Genomic DNA, 19,997 nt, shown 5'->3' on the forward strand with positions numbered 1-19,997 from the left:
TGAGATATGATCTCATAGCAGATAAAAGTAAAGTATGTGTCTAACTATAATAATAATAATAATAATAATAATAATAATAATATAACAATATCATGTAGTGATAAAAATAAAAATAAATAGTAATAATAATACAACAACATATATAAATAGATAAACTTTTTTTAGTCATTTTTTGTTTTTTTAATTTTATTCTCTTAATTATTATATTTTAAATTTAAATAATTATTTATAATAAAAAATTTATTATTAAATTTTATTATTTTACTAATTTTAGTAATTACTTTTTTGAATTGAAATAATTGTTCAAATATAAAGATAAATAAACAACAAAACAAATAAAAAGTCAAGTAATTAATAAGTAAGATGTGTATTTAACCATAATAACAAAAAATATAATCACAATAATAACTTTTATAATAATTATAGTTCTTATTAATAATAATAATAATAATAATAATAATAATAGTAATATAATAATAGAGATAATTATAGTTAATAATAATGATAATGATACTTATAGTTGATAGTAATAATGATCATAATATTTATAGTTGATAATAATAATTATAGTTAATAATTATTATTATCATTATAGTTAATAATAATTATAATAATTATAGTTAGAGTTGATAATAATAGTAATAATTATAGTTATAATTGATAATTATAATAATAATAATAATAATAATAATAATAATAATAATAATAATGATAATAGATTATAAATAGTTGAATGATATAGAATTTTACTAGTATATTCCATGTAAACACACATTGAACAACATTTTCCTTATGTTTCTCGTATTGTACCGTATAATTTAAGTAAAGTTTAATTAGTGATTTAATACTTTAATTTGTTGATTTTATTTATTTTTTGTCTTCTTATTATTTTTTGATTCAATTTAGACTTTCAATTATTTAGAAAATTTCAATTTTGTTATTTTTGTTAAATAGACGTGAACACTATGTCTGCACATGTTAAAATAATTTTTGAGAATTTATACATCAGTCACTTTACCTAAATATTCAAATTATTTTATCTTTTACAAATATAAAAGATTTCAAGTGTAAAATTTACTAGTGTAAAAATATAAAAAATAAAATAATTTGTGTATTTTGATGAATAAATTATAAAAAAATTATTTTAACATGTAAATATAAGTTGTAATTAGTTTAATTATTGTTTTGGTCTTAAATTGAAGAAGACTAAATTAAATCATTTAAAATAAAGTTTAAATTGAATAAAAAATTTGAATAGAAAAATTAAATTAAAAATAACTATTACTACCACCGCATGTCACAATCATAATTTGACATATGATAATTTATTTAATTTTTAAATAAAAAAAAAACTTCACAAATTGATACGTGATGGTGATGGAGACGTTATTAATGTCAATTTAACAAAATAACTAAATTGAACTTTTTTTTTTAATTTAACATACTAAATTAAATAAAAAATAATAAAGAAATAAAAATGAACAAAACCAATAAATAAATCACTAGTTAAACCTTTAATAATTATATTTTTAACTAATTCATTCATCTCGACATAAATACGTCAATATGGTCAATCACAAATTCCAAATACACTAAACTGAAAAATGAAATAAATTTTGTAATGATTTAATAAAGGATCCAACTCAATTTTTACTTCCGTTATAAAAAATAAAGTTAAAATAAATATTTAACTATTTAATTTATTATATATTACCAAAGGCTTAAAAACATTCTTGGAATGCGAAAATTTAAAACATTTGGACAAAAATGACATTAAACTTAAAAGTATGGAGTTAAAGGTAATTAAGAAAGGAGTTGGTGTTTATTTTTAATTTTCAATTCATTATGTATGTATTATGTTCATTTTTTTAATATTATGTTTCGCTAAATATATAAACAAAAACTATGGATGAAATTTTTATTTTAAAATAACTATTTTAATTTGTGATTAATTGACTTTTTAATCTAACAACATGTTAAACCAGTATTTTTAAGATTAGAAGTTTAATGATTATTACATCGAGACATTTATAAGATGGGTTGGTTCTTATGTATTTAATTTTGGTCATATATATATATATATATATATATATATATATATATATATATGTGTGTGTGTGTTTTTGATATTTAGAATATTTTATGATATTTATTAACGAAGTATTGAATTTATAAAGTAATAATATTTTTAATTTATAATTTTTTAGGTTAATAATTTTGATATGTGTGATTTTAATTTTAATTTATACTATAATAATTATATATTTATTATATTTTTAAAAATTATTGTATATTTTTAATATATATATATATATATATATATATATATATATATATATATATATAAAACTATATATAAAGGAGATTCCTTCTTTTGTATTCATATTTTATAATTTTAACTTTATCTTTTATAATTTAATTATTTATTAAATTTTTAAGTATTCCAACTTTAAATATTTAAGTATTAAAAATTTAACTGTTTACTTATCTCCTTCTTCTTTTTTCTCCTATTATTCATCAATAGTTATTTTTCTCATATTTTCTTCATATATTTTACTTTATTTTTTATATATTTATTTTAATTATTAATTTAATAACATTACAATATCATCAATAAATATATACAAATTATTGTGCCTTGTACCTGTGTTTATACTAATATTAATATATATATATATATATATATATATATATATATATAGACACGAGCATAAACATATGTGCGATAGTGTGTACGCATTCATTGATGATATTGTATAAAATATCTGAACTGGGAGGTTAAATTAATAACAAAATTGTATTGATATTGGTATTTAATATTTCTTTTTAACAACTTTTTATCAACAAAAGATAACATACTAAAAAATGTAATATTGCTCTTATTTCTTCTTACAGGATTTACTAATACCAAATATTAGCAGAGTTGAAATATCTAGTGAGAAAAAAAAAAAGGTGATATTTAGTGTTGGAAAATTTTCGGAGGCTAAGAACAAAAATTCTGGTCGATTTAATAACAAAAGGAGCCAAATCTTTGCAGCGAAAGGATTTGGTTGGAGCGCGTGTATTGCACGCTTCAGTAACCAGAAAACATAAGAGAAAGCGCTCCAACTGTTTTAGTCGCTTATGCAGTTTGTATGGTCTCAAAGAGCCCAATGGCTGCTACCAAGATAGGACTCGGAGTTGGTCCCGTCCCGACTCACCGAGTCACCGCCGTCGCCGCTCCTTCATCCGCCGCATTCTCCCCGCCGCCACAGCACCGCCTCTTTCTCCTCAACTCGCGGCGTGCCCTCAGACCCCGCCCTTCCCCCCAACCCCTTCGAATAGCCGCCGCCGCCTCCTCCTCCTCCTCCGTTGCTGCGCCAGGTCTTTATCGTCGCGACTACTACTACTTTGCGTGAATGTGACCGTAATCTCACGGCGGCGAATTCAATGCGATTTTCTTTAATTTTGTTTTTTGTTGTTTTGCTTTTTCAATTAAGTTTTGCTTTGGAGGTTTTCGGAGAAAACGAGGTTTTGTTGTGTTTCGAATTGTGAGTTGGTTTTGGAGGATTGGTGTTGAAGCACGAGAGCGAGTATTGATTGTGGTGCTAGTGTGGGGGAGGAGTCTGCATTGCTAATGTTTTTTGAGTGGCAGCTGTGTAGTTAGGATTGGGGTTTAAGCTGTGATTTTAGATTGAAATTGAGTACAAGGTGAGGAAAACGTGTGGTGAGAATTGGGTGTTGGGAAAAATGGTGGGTGGTAGTAACGGGGTTAGATAAATCGTATTTCATTCGTGAGTACAGGCATTTGAGACGGAGGCATCAAGAACTTTGGGTTTGGAAGGCTGTTTTGGAATTTTAGAGCGAAAAGATTGAATTGTGTGGTTGTTGAATGAGTGTCGTGGCTTGTCTTTGTGAGGTTTGATTACAGTCTCAGTTAGTCATTTAGGCTAGTCAATAAGGGCATCATCATCTTCATCATTATCATTTAGACTAGTCAATAAGGTTTTTGTTTTAAGCTGTAACAATTGATATAAGGTAAGGGAAAATGTTTCATGACGATTCGGTGATGGAAAAGATGGTGGGATGTAGCTACGGGCTTGATAATTTGTATTTAATTGTCTGAGAACGAGTATTTGAGATGGAGGCATCAAACACTTGGATTTTGGAAAGCAGTTTTGGCATTTTATAGCGAAAAGCTTGCATTGTGCTGTGTGATTGTTAATTATTTGTTCTGGCTTGTCTTGGTGGGGATTGATTAGTCTCACTTAGTGATGTAGACTACTGAATAAGGGCGTGCTTATCGTCATCAGTGATACTAATTCTTTTGGTTATTTCCTTGAGTAAATTGTTGTATGCATTGACAATGTGAAGGTTTACCAACCATTATGTATGGAAAATTTTGTTAACTTTTACTATAATTGTTTTAAGGTAATAACTTTATTGGTTAAAAATGTAAAAAAAAACTTACATTGACAATGCATGTTAAAACTCTTTGATTAGCCCAGTTCTCTCGGCCTAAAGCTAGTGCCAACCTTTCTGGCAGGTGTTGCTTTAATGACTCTGTAGAAGTTTAATGTTTTCTCTAATTGTAGTACCGTTGGCTTATGGAGAATGTTATTATTGGATTTTCCTTGAGTTTGTCCTTAGTTTTTGACAATGTAATTCCCTTGTTATTGGTCTTTCTTTTGTTATTGGTAGACGTGAAAAGTTGATTGTGGCATCCTTTTTCTTCTCACAGGAAAAGGAGTAGAGAATGTGGTAATTATAGGTTCCGGCCCCGCAGGATACACAGCAGCAATATATGCAGCACGTGCCAATTTGAAACCTGTGGTGTTTGAGGGGTACCAAGTTGGTGGTGTCCCTGGGGGACAATTAATGACTACAACTGAAGTGGAGAACTTTCCAGGATTTCCTGATGGCATAAGTGGACCTGATCTGATGGACAGGTGTTAAAACTACTTTGTAATTGATTTTACTCACCTGGCTTTGGAATTCTCACATTTTTCTGCTTATCCAGGATGCGACGGCAAGCTGAACGTTGGGGTGCAGAATTGTATCAGGAAGACGTTGAAGCTATTGATGTCAAAAGTAGTCCTTTCACTGTCCAAAGTAGTGAACGTAAGGTGATATATTCACTAGCAGCAAGCTGATTTACAATTTCATGATTGTGTAGACATATTGATATTCCCAAAGCTTCAAGGTTTTATCTTTTATTTTTATTGATTTTTTTAATCCACCTAGTGATGCTCTTGTTTGGAATTAAATTTATGCAAATTCTTGTACATATTTGGTAAAAGCTTTTAGTTTGAAATTAATATAGGAAGTATCTTTCCTTCGTAATGTAGGTCCTGGCTTGAACGTCACTCAATTTACTGTGTATATACTGAAATTATTGCCATTACTTGTGATACTGATTTACTTTTATTCTGTCTTCTGACACCGACATGTTTGTTTAATTTTATTATCTTTCTGGTTGTGTTTATTGAGAAGAAAAGCAGTTGTAGTTACATCAGGTTTTCTCGATTGTATCATAATTCAGGTTAAGAGCCATACTGTCATTTTTGCTACTGGAGCTACTGCAAAACGACTTAGGCTACCTCGAGAAGATGAATTTTGGAGCCGAGGAATTAGTGCTTGTGCAATTTGTGATGGAGCATCTCCTCTCTTCAAAGGTCAAGTTCTTGCTGTCATTGGAGGGGGGGATACTGCTACAGAAGAAGCATTATACTTAACAAAATATGCTCGCCATGTCCATTTACTTGTACGTCGGGACCAACTGAGGGCTTCCAAAGCTATGCAAGATAGGTGTGTCTGATTAAAATTTGTCGTTTCTTGCTTGTGAATATAGTCTGAATGTATCATGAACAATCTATAAATTGAACTTGGTAATTACCTACTTATATACACTTCATATTGTATAACTTCATCTCTCTCTTTCTCCCCCACACACTCGCTCACACTACTCCTGTGGAAAAGGTAGAGTCTTTTACAATCTTTGTTAGATCTTTCTTTTAATCTTATTGTCTGTAGTGGGTTCTCTGTTGCCGAACCTTTATATATGTATTATTATGTACAAAATGTTTTTTATTTTCTACCTTATGCTTGATTAAGGTTATGCAACTTATAATTATACTTTTAGGTTCCTATTTTTTTTTACTTGCCATACACATGATGATAATTTCTTTTATCTTTAAGTGAATTTTTATTATTCTCTGTTTCAATGTTTTATATGTGGGCCTTTTGTTAGCCAAGTTCAAGTTTCTTTTGACCTACTTGCAAAATATATCCTAGATTAAGGTTTTGCCTGTACCTCGCTTTATAGTGTATATGAAAATTATATTATCCAAAGGACATAGAAAATTTGATCTTAATTATTCTCAGTCATGGGAAACCACAGTGCCTCACTCTTCATATCCACGTAAAGATGTAAACAAAGGTGTTACTTGATCACAAGCACGTTCTTTCAAAATGCTTGATTGGATAATAAGCATATCTTCTTTGATAATATTTGTCATTATCTCTGCAGTTCTTGTAGACTTGAAAAATAATTGTATCATGTTATGATACCATTTTAATTCAGGAAGACATATGATTTATTTTGGGAATAAAATGTTTTACATTTCTGGCTAAATATTAGAATTATATTAGATTTCTTTTCAAAATTATAGTTCCGTAGTGGTTTTGAAATCATTCTATGGGATTATAGATCTTCATTCTAGCATGATGTATTTGGTGAAAAAGGAGTTTACTTTTGTTTTGCACATGGTAAAATTTTTCTGTCTGGTCTAACATAATCAACGTTTCTAAGCTGAGCCCAAAGATATTACATAGTGGAAACATTCATATAAAAATAATTTTCTATGGTGATCTAGAAGTGAATGCTTGTCTTAAATAAGATATTAAATAGAACCTGGTTTTGGGCATTCTCTAGACTATAGATACTCAAGAAGTTGCTTAACACTGTTAAAAAATTTACTAGACAAAAAAATGGAATTTGTAATCATGTATCTTTGTTTGTTTTCTTTATGATGGTGAAATTATCCACTAATAAAAATTTTGTATGTGAGTTTTCAACTACCTGAATGTTTGTTTAACAGGTTGATTATCACGAATGTTTCAGAGTGTATGACAATCCCAATGTCACCGTGCACTTCAATACTGAGGCAGTGGACCTCGTAAGCAACACCAAAGGACAGATGTCTGGCATTTTAATACGGAAGGTTGATACTGGGGAGGAATCTGTGCTTGATGTAAAAGGGCTGTTTTATGGCATAGGCCATTCACCAAATACACAATTGTTGAAAGGCCAAGTCGAACTTGACTACTCTGGCTATGTACAAGTTGAGGAGGGTACTGCAAAAACTTCAGTTGACGGTGTATTTGCTGCTGGAGATGTGCAGGTATCCTATCCTATTGAGTGCCTTCTGCTTATGTAGTTGATTGTTCTAGCATATTACAATCAACACTACATTGCCTAAAATAATGTATGACTTGATGTACTATAGTATATCGTTTTAACAGTCTTTAACATAGCACAATAGAATCATTTGTTCCCTGGGTTTGGTGAAAAGTTCTACATCGTCTGGCCAACCCACTTAATGTGCTGAGGCTGCATTTGATATACCATTTTATGGGGACAGGATTTTGACCCTTTTCCTTCTTAATTTAAATATGATTATTGGAGTACATAAACTGAACATATGTTTGAATAAGCAAATTTACCGGAAATTTTATTGACTGAATTTATCTTGTGATTCAATGTTTTACCTTTTGTATGAATAAAATGCAGTAAAGTAACTGTCGGAAGTATATTTATAAAAGTTATTTCTTATTCTTATAGGACCATGAATGGAGGCAAGCTGTAACTGCTGCTGGTTCTGGATGCATTGCAGCTTTATCAGTTGAGAGGTATCTTGTGAACAAAGATCTTCTTGTAGAGTTCCATCAGGTATCTGACTTCAAAGAACTCCTATTTATTTTCATTATTGTTCCTTTTCCGCATAAATAACACTGTAGACTAAGTCTACAAATCACGTTACCAATTTAATATATCTTTATTATTCTAGTCTTAACTATACATTCTACAGAAGCATATGCAATTTTGGCAAGATTTGTATGATAAACTTATATGTTCTATAATTTGGATAACTTTACATGACTTAATAAAGACCGTGTATCTAATTATTATTGGATAATGAAGTTAGCCATAGAATTTTCTTTACTCAGTCCTTTAAATTTATGTTATAGAACAGGACAAGAAGTGAAATACAGTAAAAGAACTTTTATTGATCAAGCAATCTCGGAATTGATAACAAGGTGATACTGAACCGATATCAATAACATTGTTGAGCACAGCTGAACTTTCTCTCCCTCCCATGTCTTTATAAACATGAGACGTGGATTTTCTCCCTTCCAAAACAATCAACACCCTCCTATTTTTCTCTTGAACTACCTTGTAACTATTCTCTCTCTGTACAGTACTCAACTAAGGGCTTATTTGTTATACACCCTGAATCAAGTACTCTTACAGTGACATTGCAGTTGACATTAATTTGGGCACACATCCCAGTTAACTCAACGGCACAATATTAATTTTACCAAAATCAATTTTACACAATTTAAAACAAAGAGGCCCTAAGCTGTTCCTCTAGTTATTCTTCTATTTCTATTAATAACAGATGTTTCCATTAATAGTAACTTTTAGCTCTAATTCTCCTCACTTCCTCATTCTTTGTATGGGATACTCTTCATAATCCAGGTTTGCTAATATTTTTTGGGAAGTGATAATAGTAGTTTTCAGTTGACTTTTGAACTCAATTACACGGGATTATTTTTGTCCACTACCAATCTTGCGAGCTTCTCTCATTTCATCGGCATGCAATTAACTTCTACTTTAATGACATCGTGAGGTGTGAAGTAGACACTGTTTTCTTGTTGAACATTTATTCAGAGAAACATAAAAAGCTGAGCTGCATTAGCCATTGTATTTTTTTTATCAATACACAAAACACGTTTGGTATTTGAAAACCTATCAATGAATAATTTACTCTAAAATATTTTACCTGAATGTGGCTGGAGTAAGACTAGTTTTTATTTTTTTTATCATTACATAAAACACTTTTGGTATCTGGAAAACTATCAATGAAAATTTACTGTAAAATATTTTACCTGAATATGGTCCAAGCAAGTAGGGAAAGGCTCTAGTTATCGTTGATGGACCTGGTTATGGAAGCCATTTACCACCTACCCTTAATTTTATGAACAGGTTTTCCCAAGTAGCTTGTCATCTATTGCTCTTTGCGATATTTCCACAGGAAGGACATATCTTGGGAGAAAATATGAAGAAATGATATACAGAACTACTATATGTATCTAGTCGTATTAAATATTTCTTCTTTTGCAAAAGTTAAGTTATATTGCTTTAGCCAACATAAAACTGGTGCTGGTTAATACTATATATTAATTCTTAATTACTAATTTAAGGAAAACAGACTTTGCATTAAACCAGTTGATTCGTGCAACTTAATCCAATTGAATCTCAACCGTCCAATTTAATTACTTGTAACAGCCCAAAACTGAAGAGGTTAAGAAGGAACTAACAGAAAGGGACGTTCATGAGGGCTTTGACATTACACTTACAAAGCATAAGGGGCAGGTATGTGCATCCTAATCAGATGCTGATGTTAATGGGATTAAGTCTTATTATTTGTGATGTCCGGTTATTTCATTTTTTGTTTAATTCTTTGCTTCACACTATAATATGTTGTTTGCCTTGTGATTTCCTCTTTACAGTATGCTCTACGAAAATTGTACCATGAAAGTCCAAGGCTTATATGTGTATTATATACATCACCAACATGTGGTCCATGTAGGACACTGAAGCCAATCCTTAGTAAGGTATGTGAAAAAGGGAGGATTTAAAATTATATCATAATCATGAAGCTATATATCATAATACTTGTTGGTATTTTCATCCTGTGACACTATAAATAAGAACTTACTACGAATGAGTACACAATTTTGTCTTCTGTTAGTACAAAACCTTAAAAAGAGAAAGAAACTTCATTTTGTTTCTTGCTCTTCCAAGAAATAATATTTCCTCTAGTGAAAACACAATATCTTGTATTAGAACCTCTGTCCATAGGAGATCTTGCCCAATTAACATTACAATTCTCAAAGATTTGGCTATTCTCTGTATCTTCATATGATAGACCTTGTCTTTGGAGCCTTTATATGTATCTTAGACTACAAATGACAACATTCCTATGATCAATACATAAAGTGTTTATGAACTGATTTACAATACCAACTACAAAAACAAGTCTTCTGTTTCCTTCTAGGTCAGAGAAAAATTCATCCTACTCTGTCGTTCATATTTTATTTGGGTCCACAGGACTATCCACTAGTTTATATATAGTCAAGTCAATCATACCCATCTATTTTAGGATATTTAGAGCATATTTTCTTTGAGAAATGTTAATTCCTTCCTTTGATTGGGCTACCTTGATGCCTAAAATATATTTGAGATATTCAAGGTCCCTTGGTCTGAAAATGATTGTACAAGTGTTTCTTTAGCTAATAGATTTAGGAGCTTCATTCTCTATAATGACTATATATCATTAACATGTACTATTAAGTAAACACATTTTTCATGGGAGGTATAACAATAAAAGATCGAATGATTTGTTTTAGTGTGTTTCAACCCAAAGATTTTGAATAATGTGACTAAATTTTCCCAACCGTGTAAGTGGAGATTGCTTGAAACCATAAAAACATAATTTACAAAACAAATTAGACTCCTCTCGAGAAACAAACATAGGAGGTTTTCCATATAGGGATAATTTGGTCATCTTACAATTTCATTTATTAGAATAATTTTTTTTATCATCCACATCAATCAAATCACTCAGAAACTTTCTTCTCATATCTCTACATTTCTCTGTATCTTTCTCTTAATCCAAACAACCTCACATTCACCTTTCTTTCTTCTCAAATCCATCATTTTTCACTTTGTGAAATCCATCCTTCCATCCCAACAAAGCATAAGTATAGACAGATACAACTCAAAAACAACTTTTTAATAAATCCTATTATAACAAGATCTATAAGCGCCTCTATCAAGTTTATATATGTCACCGCCCATGAGATGATGAGGCAGGCAGGGCTTACCACGTTTTAATGAAATTTTGACCGATTAGGTAAATAATTATGATTGAGCTCGTTAGAAAGAGAATTTCAATGCAGAATATGAGCCGGCCTCAGTAACTTGATTGGTCTTTTGTTATGGGTGGTTATGGGTTAGTATGGGTAAATAAAACTATATTTTGTTCCATATATTTCACAATTTATTTTCGATCGTAAATTGAACACTGATTTTCTTAATGTTTTTCTAACATCTCCCTTTACAGGTGATTGATGAATTTGATGAGAATGTACATTATGTTGAAATTGATATAGAGGAAGATCCAGAGATTGCAGAGGCAGCTGGAATAATGGGCACTCCATGTGTGCAATATTTTAAAAATAAGGAGATGCTCAAGTTAGTAATTTTTTTTTCTCTTACTCTATCATGCATCATCTGTACTATATAAATATATGTTTTGATATCATGGTATCCACTATATAAACATCAACTTTTTGTATCACTGATGGGTACTGAATATTTTGCAGGACTGTCTCTGGTGTCAAAATGAAGAGAGAATACAGAGAATTTATTGAAGCAAACAAATAGAAGTATTTTTAAACACCTGAGGTGATACTCAAATTATGTGATTCAATTTTGTCTTCCATTTGAAAACAGCTGAATAGCGCTGTCAATTTTGACAACTATTCCTTCAACTAAGTAAACTTCATAGATTGTACATGTAGAGTTACCAATCACTATTATTGTTTTGATTGTTCAATATTACCATTTTCATATTTTAGTTCAGCAAGCCTCAACTACAAGCTGAAACTAATGCTATTTATTATTATTTTTTGAATTGATTAGTTTTTTCTCAAAAGTAATTTAACCTATCATACACTTGCATTTTTGTGTGTCAGTATAGTCTTCAACTTAAATAATGATAAATACAACTGGAATGGAAATATATATGATGAAGATTTATTGAGTTTTTAATATTTAGAAATTTATTTTTAATTTAATAGAGCAAATGATTACATATCCAAGAGAGAAGGTAATTTGTATAGAAAAATTAAACAAATTCTGTTTAATGCAACCAAATTAAAAATTATTTTATAAGTAATTTGTTCAAGTAAATTTATTTTTCAAAAATAAAAAATTACATATTAAATATAAATATATTGAAAATTAAGTATAGGTCGTCCCAAGCGAAATTATAAATTAGTGCAGTGCACTGAACTTTCTTTTATAACAGTTCAGTTTTAAAATTAATTTAAAAAAGGTTTAAATTCAATTTTACTTTTAAACAGTTTAATTATTTTAAATTTTAATTAATAGAAATTTTAATTCAGTTATTTTATTTTGGACAGTAGCTATCCGAGCTAAACAATTTTATATACATTTTAATACAAATTAAACTCACAATTATTTAATTTAGAAATAAAACATAATTTTTAATTTTAATTTATTTTACACCTTTATTTAGAATATAAAAAAAAAAACAATCCATACAATAGAATCCTTGATTTTTCCTATTTTGTAGAGGGAAAATATTTTCTCTTTCCATTTGGTTTTGATTGTGGGCTTTTCTTCCTGTATCCCATATTTTCGTTTTGCAGCCCTGTAATTTTTTAAATTTTAATTATACTCTACTGGAATTATAGTTTCAGATTATACAATTCGTAGATATTATGGATTGTAGAATCATAATGAAAATTCACAATGCAAAATTTATATCTCAAATTGTATAATCCGTAATGTAAATTTATATTTCGGATTTATATCTCAAATTGTATAATCCGTAATGTAAATTTATATTTCGGATTGTATAATCTGTAATATAAATTTGAATGTCAATTTAGAATGGAAATTACATTTTAGATTGTATAATCTGTAATGTAAATTTACACTACAAAATTTACAATCTGAAATACAAATTTTAAAGACAATTTGTGATGCAAATTACATTTTTGGATTGTACAATCCGTAATATAAAATTACATTTCGGATTATACAATCATTATATAACTTTGTATTATGTTACATTACCAATTATATAATTTAAAATGAGCACAGATTATATTTGGAATTTATATTTCTTTTATCATATATTTTCATCTTCTTTCTTATACTTTGTATTATTGTGATATTTCTATCTATTTTAATGGAAGTTGTGAATGTTTTTTAATGTGGATGTGAAGGTCGAGGTGGAAGAAGAAGATAAGGTGAAGGAGGAGATGGAAAGGAAGTGAGAGAAGATAAGGTGGAGTTAGAATTTGAAGAATAAGATAGGGTGGAGGTGAAGGTGGAAGAATAAGACAAGGTGGAGATGGAGGAAAATATGAAAGTGTTGTGGAGGGAGGGAAAAAAGAGAGGGCAAATTTGACTTTTTATCTTATTTATGGGGCACAGTAAGCAAAGATGGAGGTGCAGAAAGAAATTTCCTTTTTATTGTTAAGGAGTATTTATGGATGCAATTTCTTCTTCCAGTCCCACATTTTCTTCCTTTCTTCCTGCACCCCGTAGACTTTGTAAAATGACTTAAAACCCTGATTTCTTTTTTTACTATGTTAAAATCCTTCCTTACACTTCCTTACACTAGTGCCTAAAAGTAACATTATTAATCAGTGAGTTTAAAGTTATAATATTATTATAATTATTTATATATGAACTCACATTCAATTCAATAATTTGAAAAACTAAAAGTAATAGAAGTTTGAATAAAGAATTGAACGTAGAAGTAATTTCATCCTTATTCTATATTATCATTTTAGATCTTGAAGATATATATTCCAATAATTCTAGTTCATTGTCCATGGTAGCATAATACAATCTAAGTTAGTACACGTGAAATTAATAATTTCTAAAGCGTCTCAATTTTAACTTCAAGTATGTGTCGTTCCATGTGTTAGGTATGTACGACTTGTTCTTTAGATCTTCAATTTTTATCTTCAAGTTCAGATTTTTTATTTTTTCCTTTTGCTTTCCTAATCGTTATAATAAAAGCAGTTTAATAGATTAAACAATTGCATATATTTTTTAATAAATTAAATTGATCTTATGTGACGTAAGAATCACAAATTCTGATATTCCTTCAAAATAACAACTCTATAGTTCTCCTATTTTCAGCATTTTCTTTTATTTTTGGAATGATATCTAATTTTTTCTTTATATCATATCATACATATGCATATATAACAAATAATAAAATTTATAGACGGAAAAAAACTTTGTTTTGAATAAGTTTGTTTGTTCCCTCAAAATCATTAAACTTCTTTCCTTCTTCATTCTATATGCATATATGATCTAAATAATATCCTAGGGATTTTATGAAGATATGTTTGTGTAAATAATTTAGCAATATTAAATTTACGGAACTAATTAATATCTATAATTGACATAATAAATTTAATAATAACTTAAGATAAACTTAAATAATATCTTAATGTTATAAAGTTAACTTGTAAAATAATGTTAAGGTATATATATATATATATATATAGGGTTAAATATGTTGTTGGTCCCTTAACTTTCAGTGAATTTTGAAATTAGTCTATTTCGAAACTTTAGACCAATTTAGTCATTATCTTTCGAAATACGTGGATTTAGTTCTTTTAATAAAATTTTGTTAGGTTTATTTGATGTTTCATATGCATTTTATGATTGTATTTGAGTTGTTTATACTATTTGACACATTTTTGCTTTAATGTTAAGTTAAATACTATTATGAAACGTGCTTGAAATGTCAAATAAACTTAACAAAATTTGATTAAAAAGACTAAATTCACGAATTTCGAGAGATAAAGGACTAAATTGGTCTAAAGTTTCGAAATAGACTAATTTTAAAATTGACTAAAAATTAAGAAATAAATAAAATATTTAACCCATATATATATATATATATATATATATATATATATATATATATATATATATATATATATATATATATATATATTACTCATATCACATATAAGACCTCCGATACTAATCAATGAAGAAAATGAAGAAAATAGGAAAATTATACTTATATTTTTCTAAAGTAAGAAATCCTTTACTAACATCTTTAGATATATATTGAAATCTGCATCTTTTTTATTATTATAATTATAAGTCCTAAAACAATGGTATAGTCATACTTTTATCTTAATATTATATTATTTTTTCAATTTCGTTATACTAATTTAGACGTTCATAATATTTTATTTATTTAAAAATAATATAATATAATTAATTTGAAAAATTGATTATTATTAATGCTATCAATTGGAACAATGAATAATATATAGTTGTATGACGAAAATAAATATATTAATAATTTTTCTTTAAAATGTGGAAGTGAATTAAAAAATAAATAAAAGTAGTAAAAATTAAATTGAAAAAAAAACCATTATAATAATGAAAAACTATTAAACCTAAAAACAAAATAGAAAAACTTGCGCATATATGTTTGGGAACTTGTATGTGCTGTATATACTACTCTAGATGGTCGAAGAGAAAAAGAGGTTCATATACAATATTTGTATTATACCTGTATGTTTGTTAGTGATTTTGTAAATAAGTTAAAATCTTATTTTATAAATCAATATTTTATTAGAGTTATTTTATAAATCATATTCAAAATTTATTTTAACGAGATTTATTTTTTTGTTAAATTTGTTATAATACTGTTATCAAATTATTCATTAATATTTAGTTTCTTGATTAAAATATGTATGTTTGGTATAAAATGAATGTGTTGGAGATTTGACATTGACTAAATTTGTCACTTAAGAATATTCATACTACTACTCAATCATAGATTTGCAATTTTTTTTTCTATTTTGAGGTTCTTTTGACTATATATTTATAAAATAGGGTCCGTTGAATTTTCTATTTTTAAAATTGAGTTAAGTTGTCGTAAAAGAGAATGACATTAAAAATGAAGTTCTCCTTCATCCGACCAATTTCTTAACTTTTTATATTCCAAAAAACAAAGTCATCTTAGTAAGAGACAACTTATGTTGATGTGAACAATGAAGTCATCATCATAAATGATAACTTCACTTTTAATTTTTTTTATTGAAATAATAACTGACAAAAATAAAAAAATAAATTAGAATAAAAGTAAAAATAAACATTAATATATTTTAACCGACCAGCGGGTTGGTTGTCCAAAGCGGATTTTTTCTGAGACTCGAACAATTCCTTTAACTTCATAGCCTCCGCATTAATCTTTGTGTTCAACACCTCATCTATCGTAGCTTTACCAGCATCACCGAACCAGAACCATTCTCCTCCTCCAAATAAGCCCGTTCGCTTTCCGTCTCAGAACTTTTCCTTTTTTTCTTTTCTGCTCCTTCTGCTACGCTTCGAACTAGACCTTGAAGAAGAAACTGGTTTAAAAATAACAAAGGTTTACAAATATTAATGTTTATTTTATTTTTATTTCAATTTATTTTTTTATTTTTACCGGTTATTGTTCCAATAAAAAAAACTAAAAGTGAAATCGTCATCTCAGATTTTACTGTTCACATCAACAGAAACCGGCCTCCCATATAACGACTTTGTTTCTTGGAAAAAAAAAAGAAAGAAATCGGCTGGTGGAGGATGACTTCGTCTTTAATGTCGTCATCCACCCTGATGACTTGATCCTGTTTTACAAAATAAATTTTCACAGACTTTATTTTACAAATTCGAGTTGAAATCGATCCTAGATAAAAAAAAAAAAAAAAGCCATAGATTTGTGAAATGAGAGACAAATTAGAATGATATTGTAGTGTATGGTTGTGATCTTTAGCACGTTATAATTGGACAGAGATGATATCCTGTCTGAATAATATCACTTAGCAACTTGAGCAATATTTTGATTGTGAATGTGATGATCACATTTCAACTTGTCTCCATTTTAACTGTTCTTCCCCCACTCATACCACCTTTCAAATTCTGCTATCTATGCCTCTCAAATGTCATCAAATATTTCCGACAAGACAACCTTTCTCTTTCTCACTTCTCAAATCAAACATTAAAAACATTCAACCAAAAACTTCTATTAGGTGCTTTCACATTGATTTGTACAAGCCAAGGAACAAATTTTTTAAAACCCTTGTTCATTTTTGTTTTTTTCCAATATATAGTAAAGCCCTATAATTCTAATCACGTTACTGTTTATATAGTATTAATTCATAATTGGCAATTTTATTTTCCTTGATTAGCAATTCTTACTCAATTTCATGTTTTTGTCACAATAGTTTGGCGATTGAGACAGCTAATTTATATCTCTAATTAAATAACTATTACAACTTCTTTTATTAATTTAGGTGATCATTTTATTGATGTTAGTTTCCCTAAGATTACACCATTTTGAGATATCTATAAATAAAAGTGTATTTTGTTAGCTATTTAAATAGTTGAGAAAGAATTTTGACATATAAAAAATGTTACTGAAATCAGTATATTAGTTAAATTTTATGAATTATATGATCTAAAAAGAGGTTGTTTTGTTCAAAATGTTAGCGCTAAGATCACATAGGTAAATAAAGATTACATATTAGATCAATTTAATTAATATTCTTCTACTGAAAGTTAGTTTGAACAATTGTTATATAATATAATCATGTTTTTTTTTTTTAAATCTAAGAAATTTATATATTAAGATGGTGATGAAATGAAAATACGTATTACATAAGTAAAATATGCTTTTAATATATATGAAATATACTCTTATGTCATTTTTTTTTTCTTTTTCTATTTTTTCTGTATTTGTTTCTGTTTTATTTTTATTATAGTCTATATAAAAATTTTCTATTTTAAATTAGTCCCTTTGAAATATATTTGATAGGATCCAAAAATAAAAGTAGCCACGTATTAGAGGAAGCGAAACAAAAAAAAAATAGATATACAAGATCGCTAAATAGCAATCGGTGACTAATTTACATTCTATTTTATAAATTAAAAACTACTAATATCTAAAATAGTATTTATTATAAAATAAAAATTATAACTGGTTAGAGTCTAAATTAGTCTTTAACATGGTCTATCAAAATTTTAATTAATAAAAAAAATTAGTGTCTAAATTAATTTCTAGACAAATTTAGAATTAACAATAACAAAGAGCTCAAAACCGTATTAGATTCTAATTCACTGATCGATTGTAACTATTTTTATAATAAATATTTTATGATATAATAGCTTTTAGTTTATAAAATAATATTTAATTTAGCTAATATAATAATTAATTATTTTAATCTTTAAAATTAGTTGTTTTTTTAATAATTTTCTTGTAATAGAATTAAAATGAAATAAGAAAACAAAAAATATATATTATAAAGTATAGTTAAGAAAAAAAAGATAGATACAAAAACGTATCTAAGTCATGTTATATTAATCGAAAGCATTTTGAAATTCTGTTATGTTTTACCTAGATAAAGTTTTAAAAATCATGATTAGAAGTGGAAGTATAAAGAAATTTATACATCACTAAAAATGTTAAATTGTATAAAAGTGTTAGGTTTATAGTAACATCAATAAAAGCTGAGTCTAACCTCGAGTACTCTTTGACACACTATATTGATATACTTTCCCTCTAACAAAACATAAGTCCAACCAAAACCACCTAAAATAATAAATTTATAAGTTTTCATTTTTATATAGTGTTTTATCATTTTATTTCTAGTTAATGTGACTCACACTTGGATTTGGATTCTTAGATAGGAAATAACTTTATTTCAACATATACATCTAAAATATTATTAACAGTAAAAATTATTATGATAACTGAAAGTAGTTTTTAGAAATTAAATTTACTCAAATAATATATAATATTAATGTTAAATTGGGAGAACTTGTAATTTTATACATCGAGAGTCAATTTTTAAAAATATTTAGTTACAATTTTTTATCAATAAAAAATAATTTATGAATTATATCAAGGGTTAAATATGTTTTTGGTCCCTTAACTTTTGGTGAATTTTGGAATTAGTCTATTTTAAAACTTTTGACCAATTTAGTCCTTCATTTTTTGAAATACGTGGATTTAGTACTTTTAATCAAATTTTGTTAGGTTTATTTGATGTTTTGTATATATTTCAGAACTATATTTGAGTTGTTTATATTATTCGACACATTTTTACTTTAATGTTAAGCCAAATACTATTATGAATGCGCTTGAAATGTCAAATAAAGTTAACAAAATTTGATTAAAAGTACTAAATCTACGTATTTCGAAATATGAAAGACTAAATTAGTCTAAAATTTTAAAATAAACTAATTTCAAAATTCACCGAAAATTGAGGACAAAAATATATTTAAACCTTATATCAAATTAATTTATAAACATAGACCACAAAAGTGATTAGATACAAACTTGCTCAATAGAGTAATTCTCTTATTGAAAACTTGATATCCTACTAAGAGTATGCAGAAAAGCCAGAAAAGGTGTTATTAAACAATGCTATAATAAAGAAATTAAATAAAAATAATAATATTTCCATGGTGTTCTTTTAATTAAAAAGTGATTAAAAGGGAATATTAAAGAAAGGTATTTAGAATTATTGTTGGTTGACTATAAGCTGAGAAGTTTAGGTGGACATATAAATTGGAATCTTATCGAAATCTCATACAATTTACAATGTGTGCCACAAAGGTGACACTCTTCCACATATGCTGGAAATTTTCATCTTCCAACCATTTCCATTGCTACTTTAACAGTAAGAAATACTGTAATCATCAACTTCTCCATTCAAGATGGAATTGGATAGAAACAAAATTATATTCATTTAGGAAAATAATATTTTGACTATTAAATTTTGATAACTTTCTCTTACAACATGAGGTGTCATCTTCTAAGTGATTTTGGAATATTAAGAATGAAAAAAAGAAAAAAAAATGAAAAATTACTTAGAAGATAACACCT

The 19,997-nt window shown here is 27.6% G+C and overlaps 1 protein-coding gene across 1 annotated transcript; it reads left to right on the forward strand.

The window, feature by feature from the left end:
• Positions 1-3,072: 3,072 nt before the first annotated feature.
• NTRC (NADPH-dependent thioredoxin reductase C) lies at positions 3,073-11,911 on the forward strand. The gene is made up of 10 exons (XM_028081962.2): positions 3,073-3,363; positions 4,721-4,928; positions 5,000-5,105; positions 5,522-5,787; positions 7,103-7,382; positions 7,823-7,930; positions 9,551-9,637; positions 9,775-9,879; positions 11,391-11,521; positions 11,653-11,911. Exons 1-10 carry the CDS (start codon positions 3,135-3,137, stop codon positions 11,711-11,713), a joined length of 1,581 nt encoding a protein of 526 aa, XP_027937763.1. The 5' UTR covers positions 3,073-3,134; the 3' UTR covers positions 11,714-11,911.
• The last annotated feature ends 8,086 nt before the right edge of the window (positions 11,912-19,997 follow it).

This window comes from Vigna unguiculata, chromosome 7 (assembly GCF_037176805.1).
Source record: "Vigna unguiculata cultivar grain cowpea cultivar isolate G323 ecotype 2 chromosome 7, ASM3717680v1, whole genome shotgun sequence".
In the NCBI taxonomy this organism is placed as follows: Eukaryota; Viridiplantae; Streptophyta; class Magnoliopsida; order Fabales; family Fabaceae; genus Vigna; species Vigna unguiculata.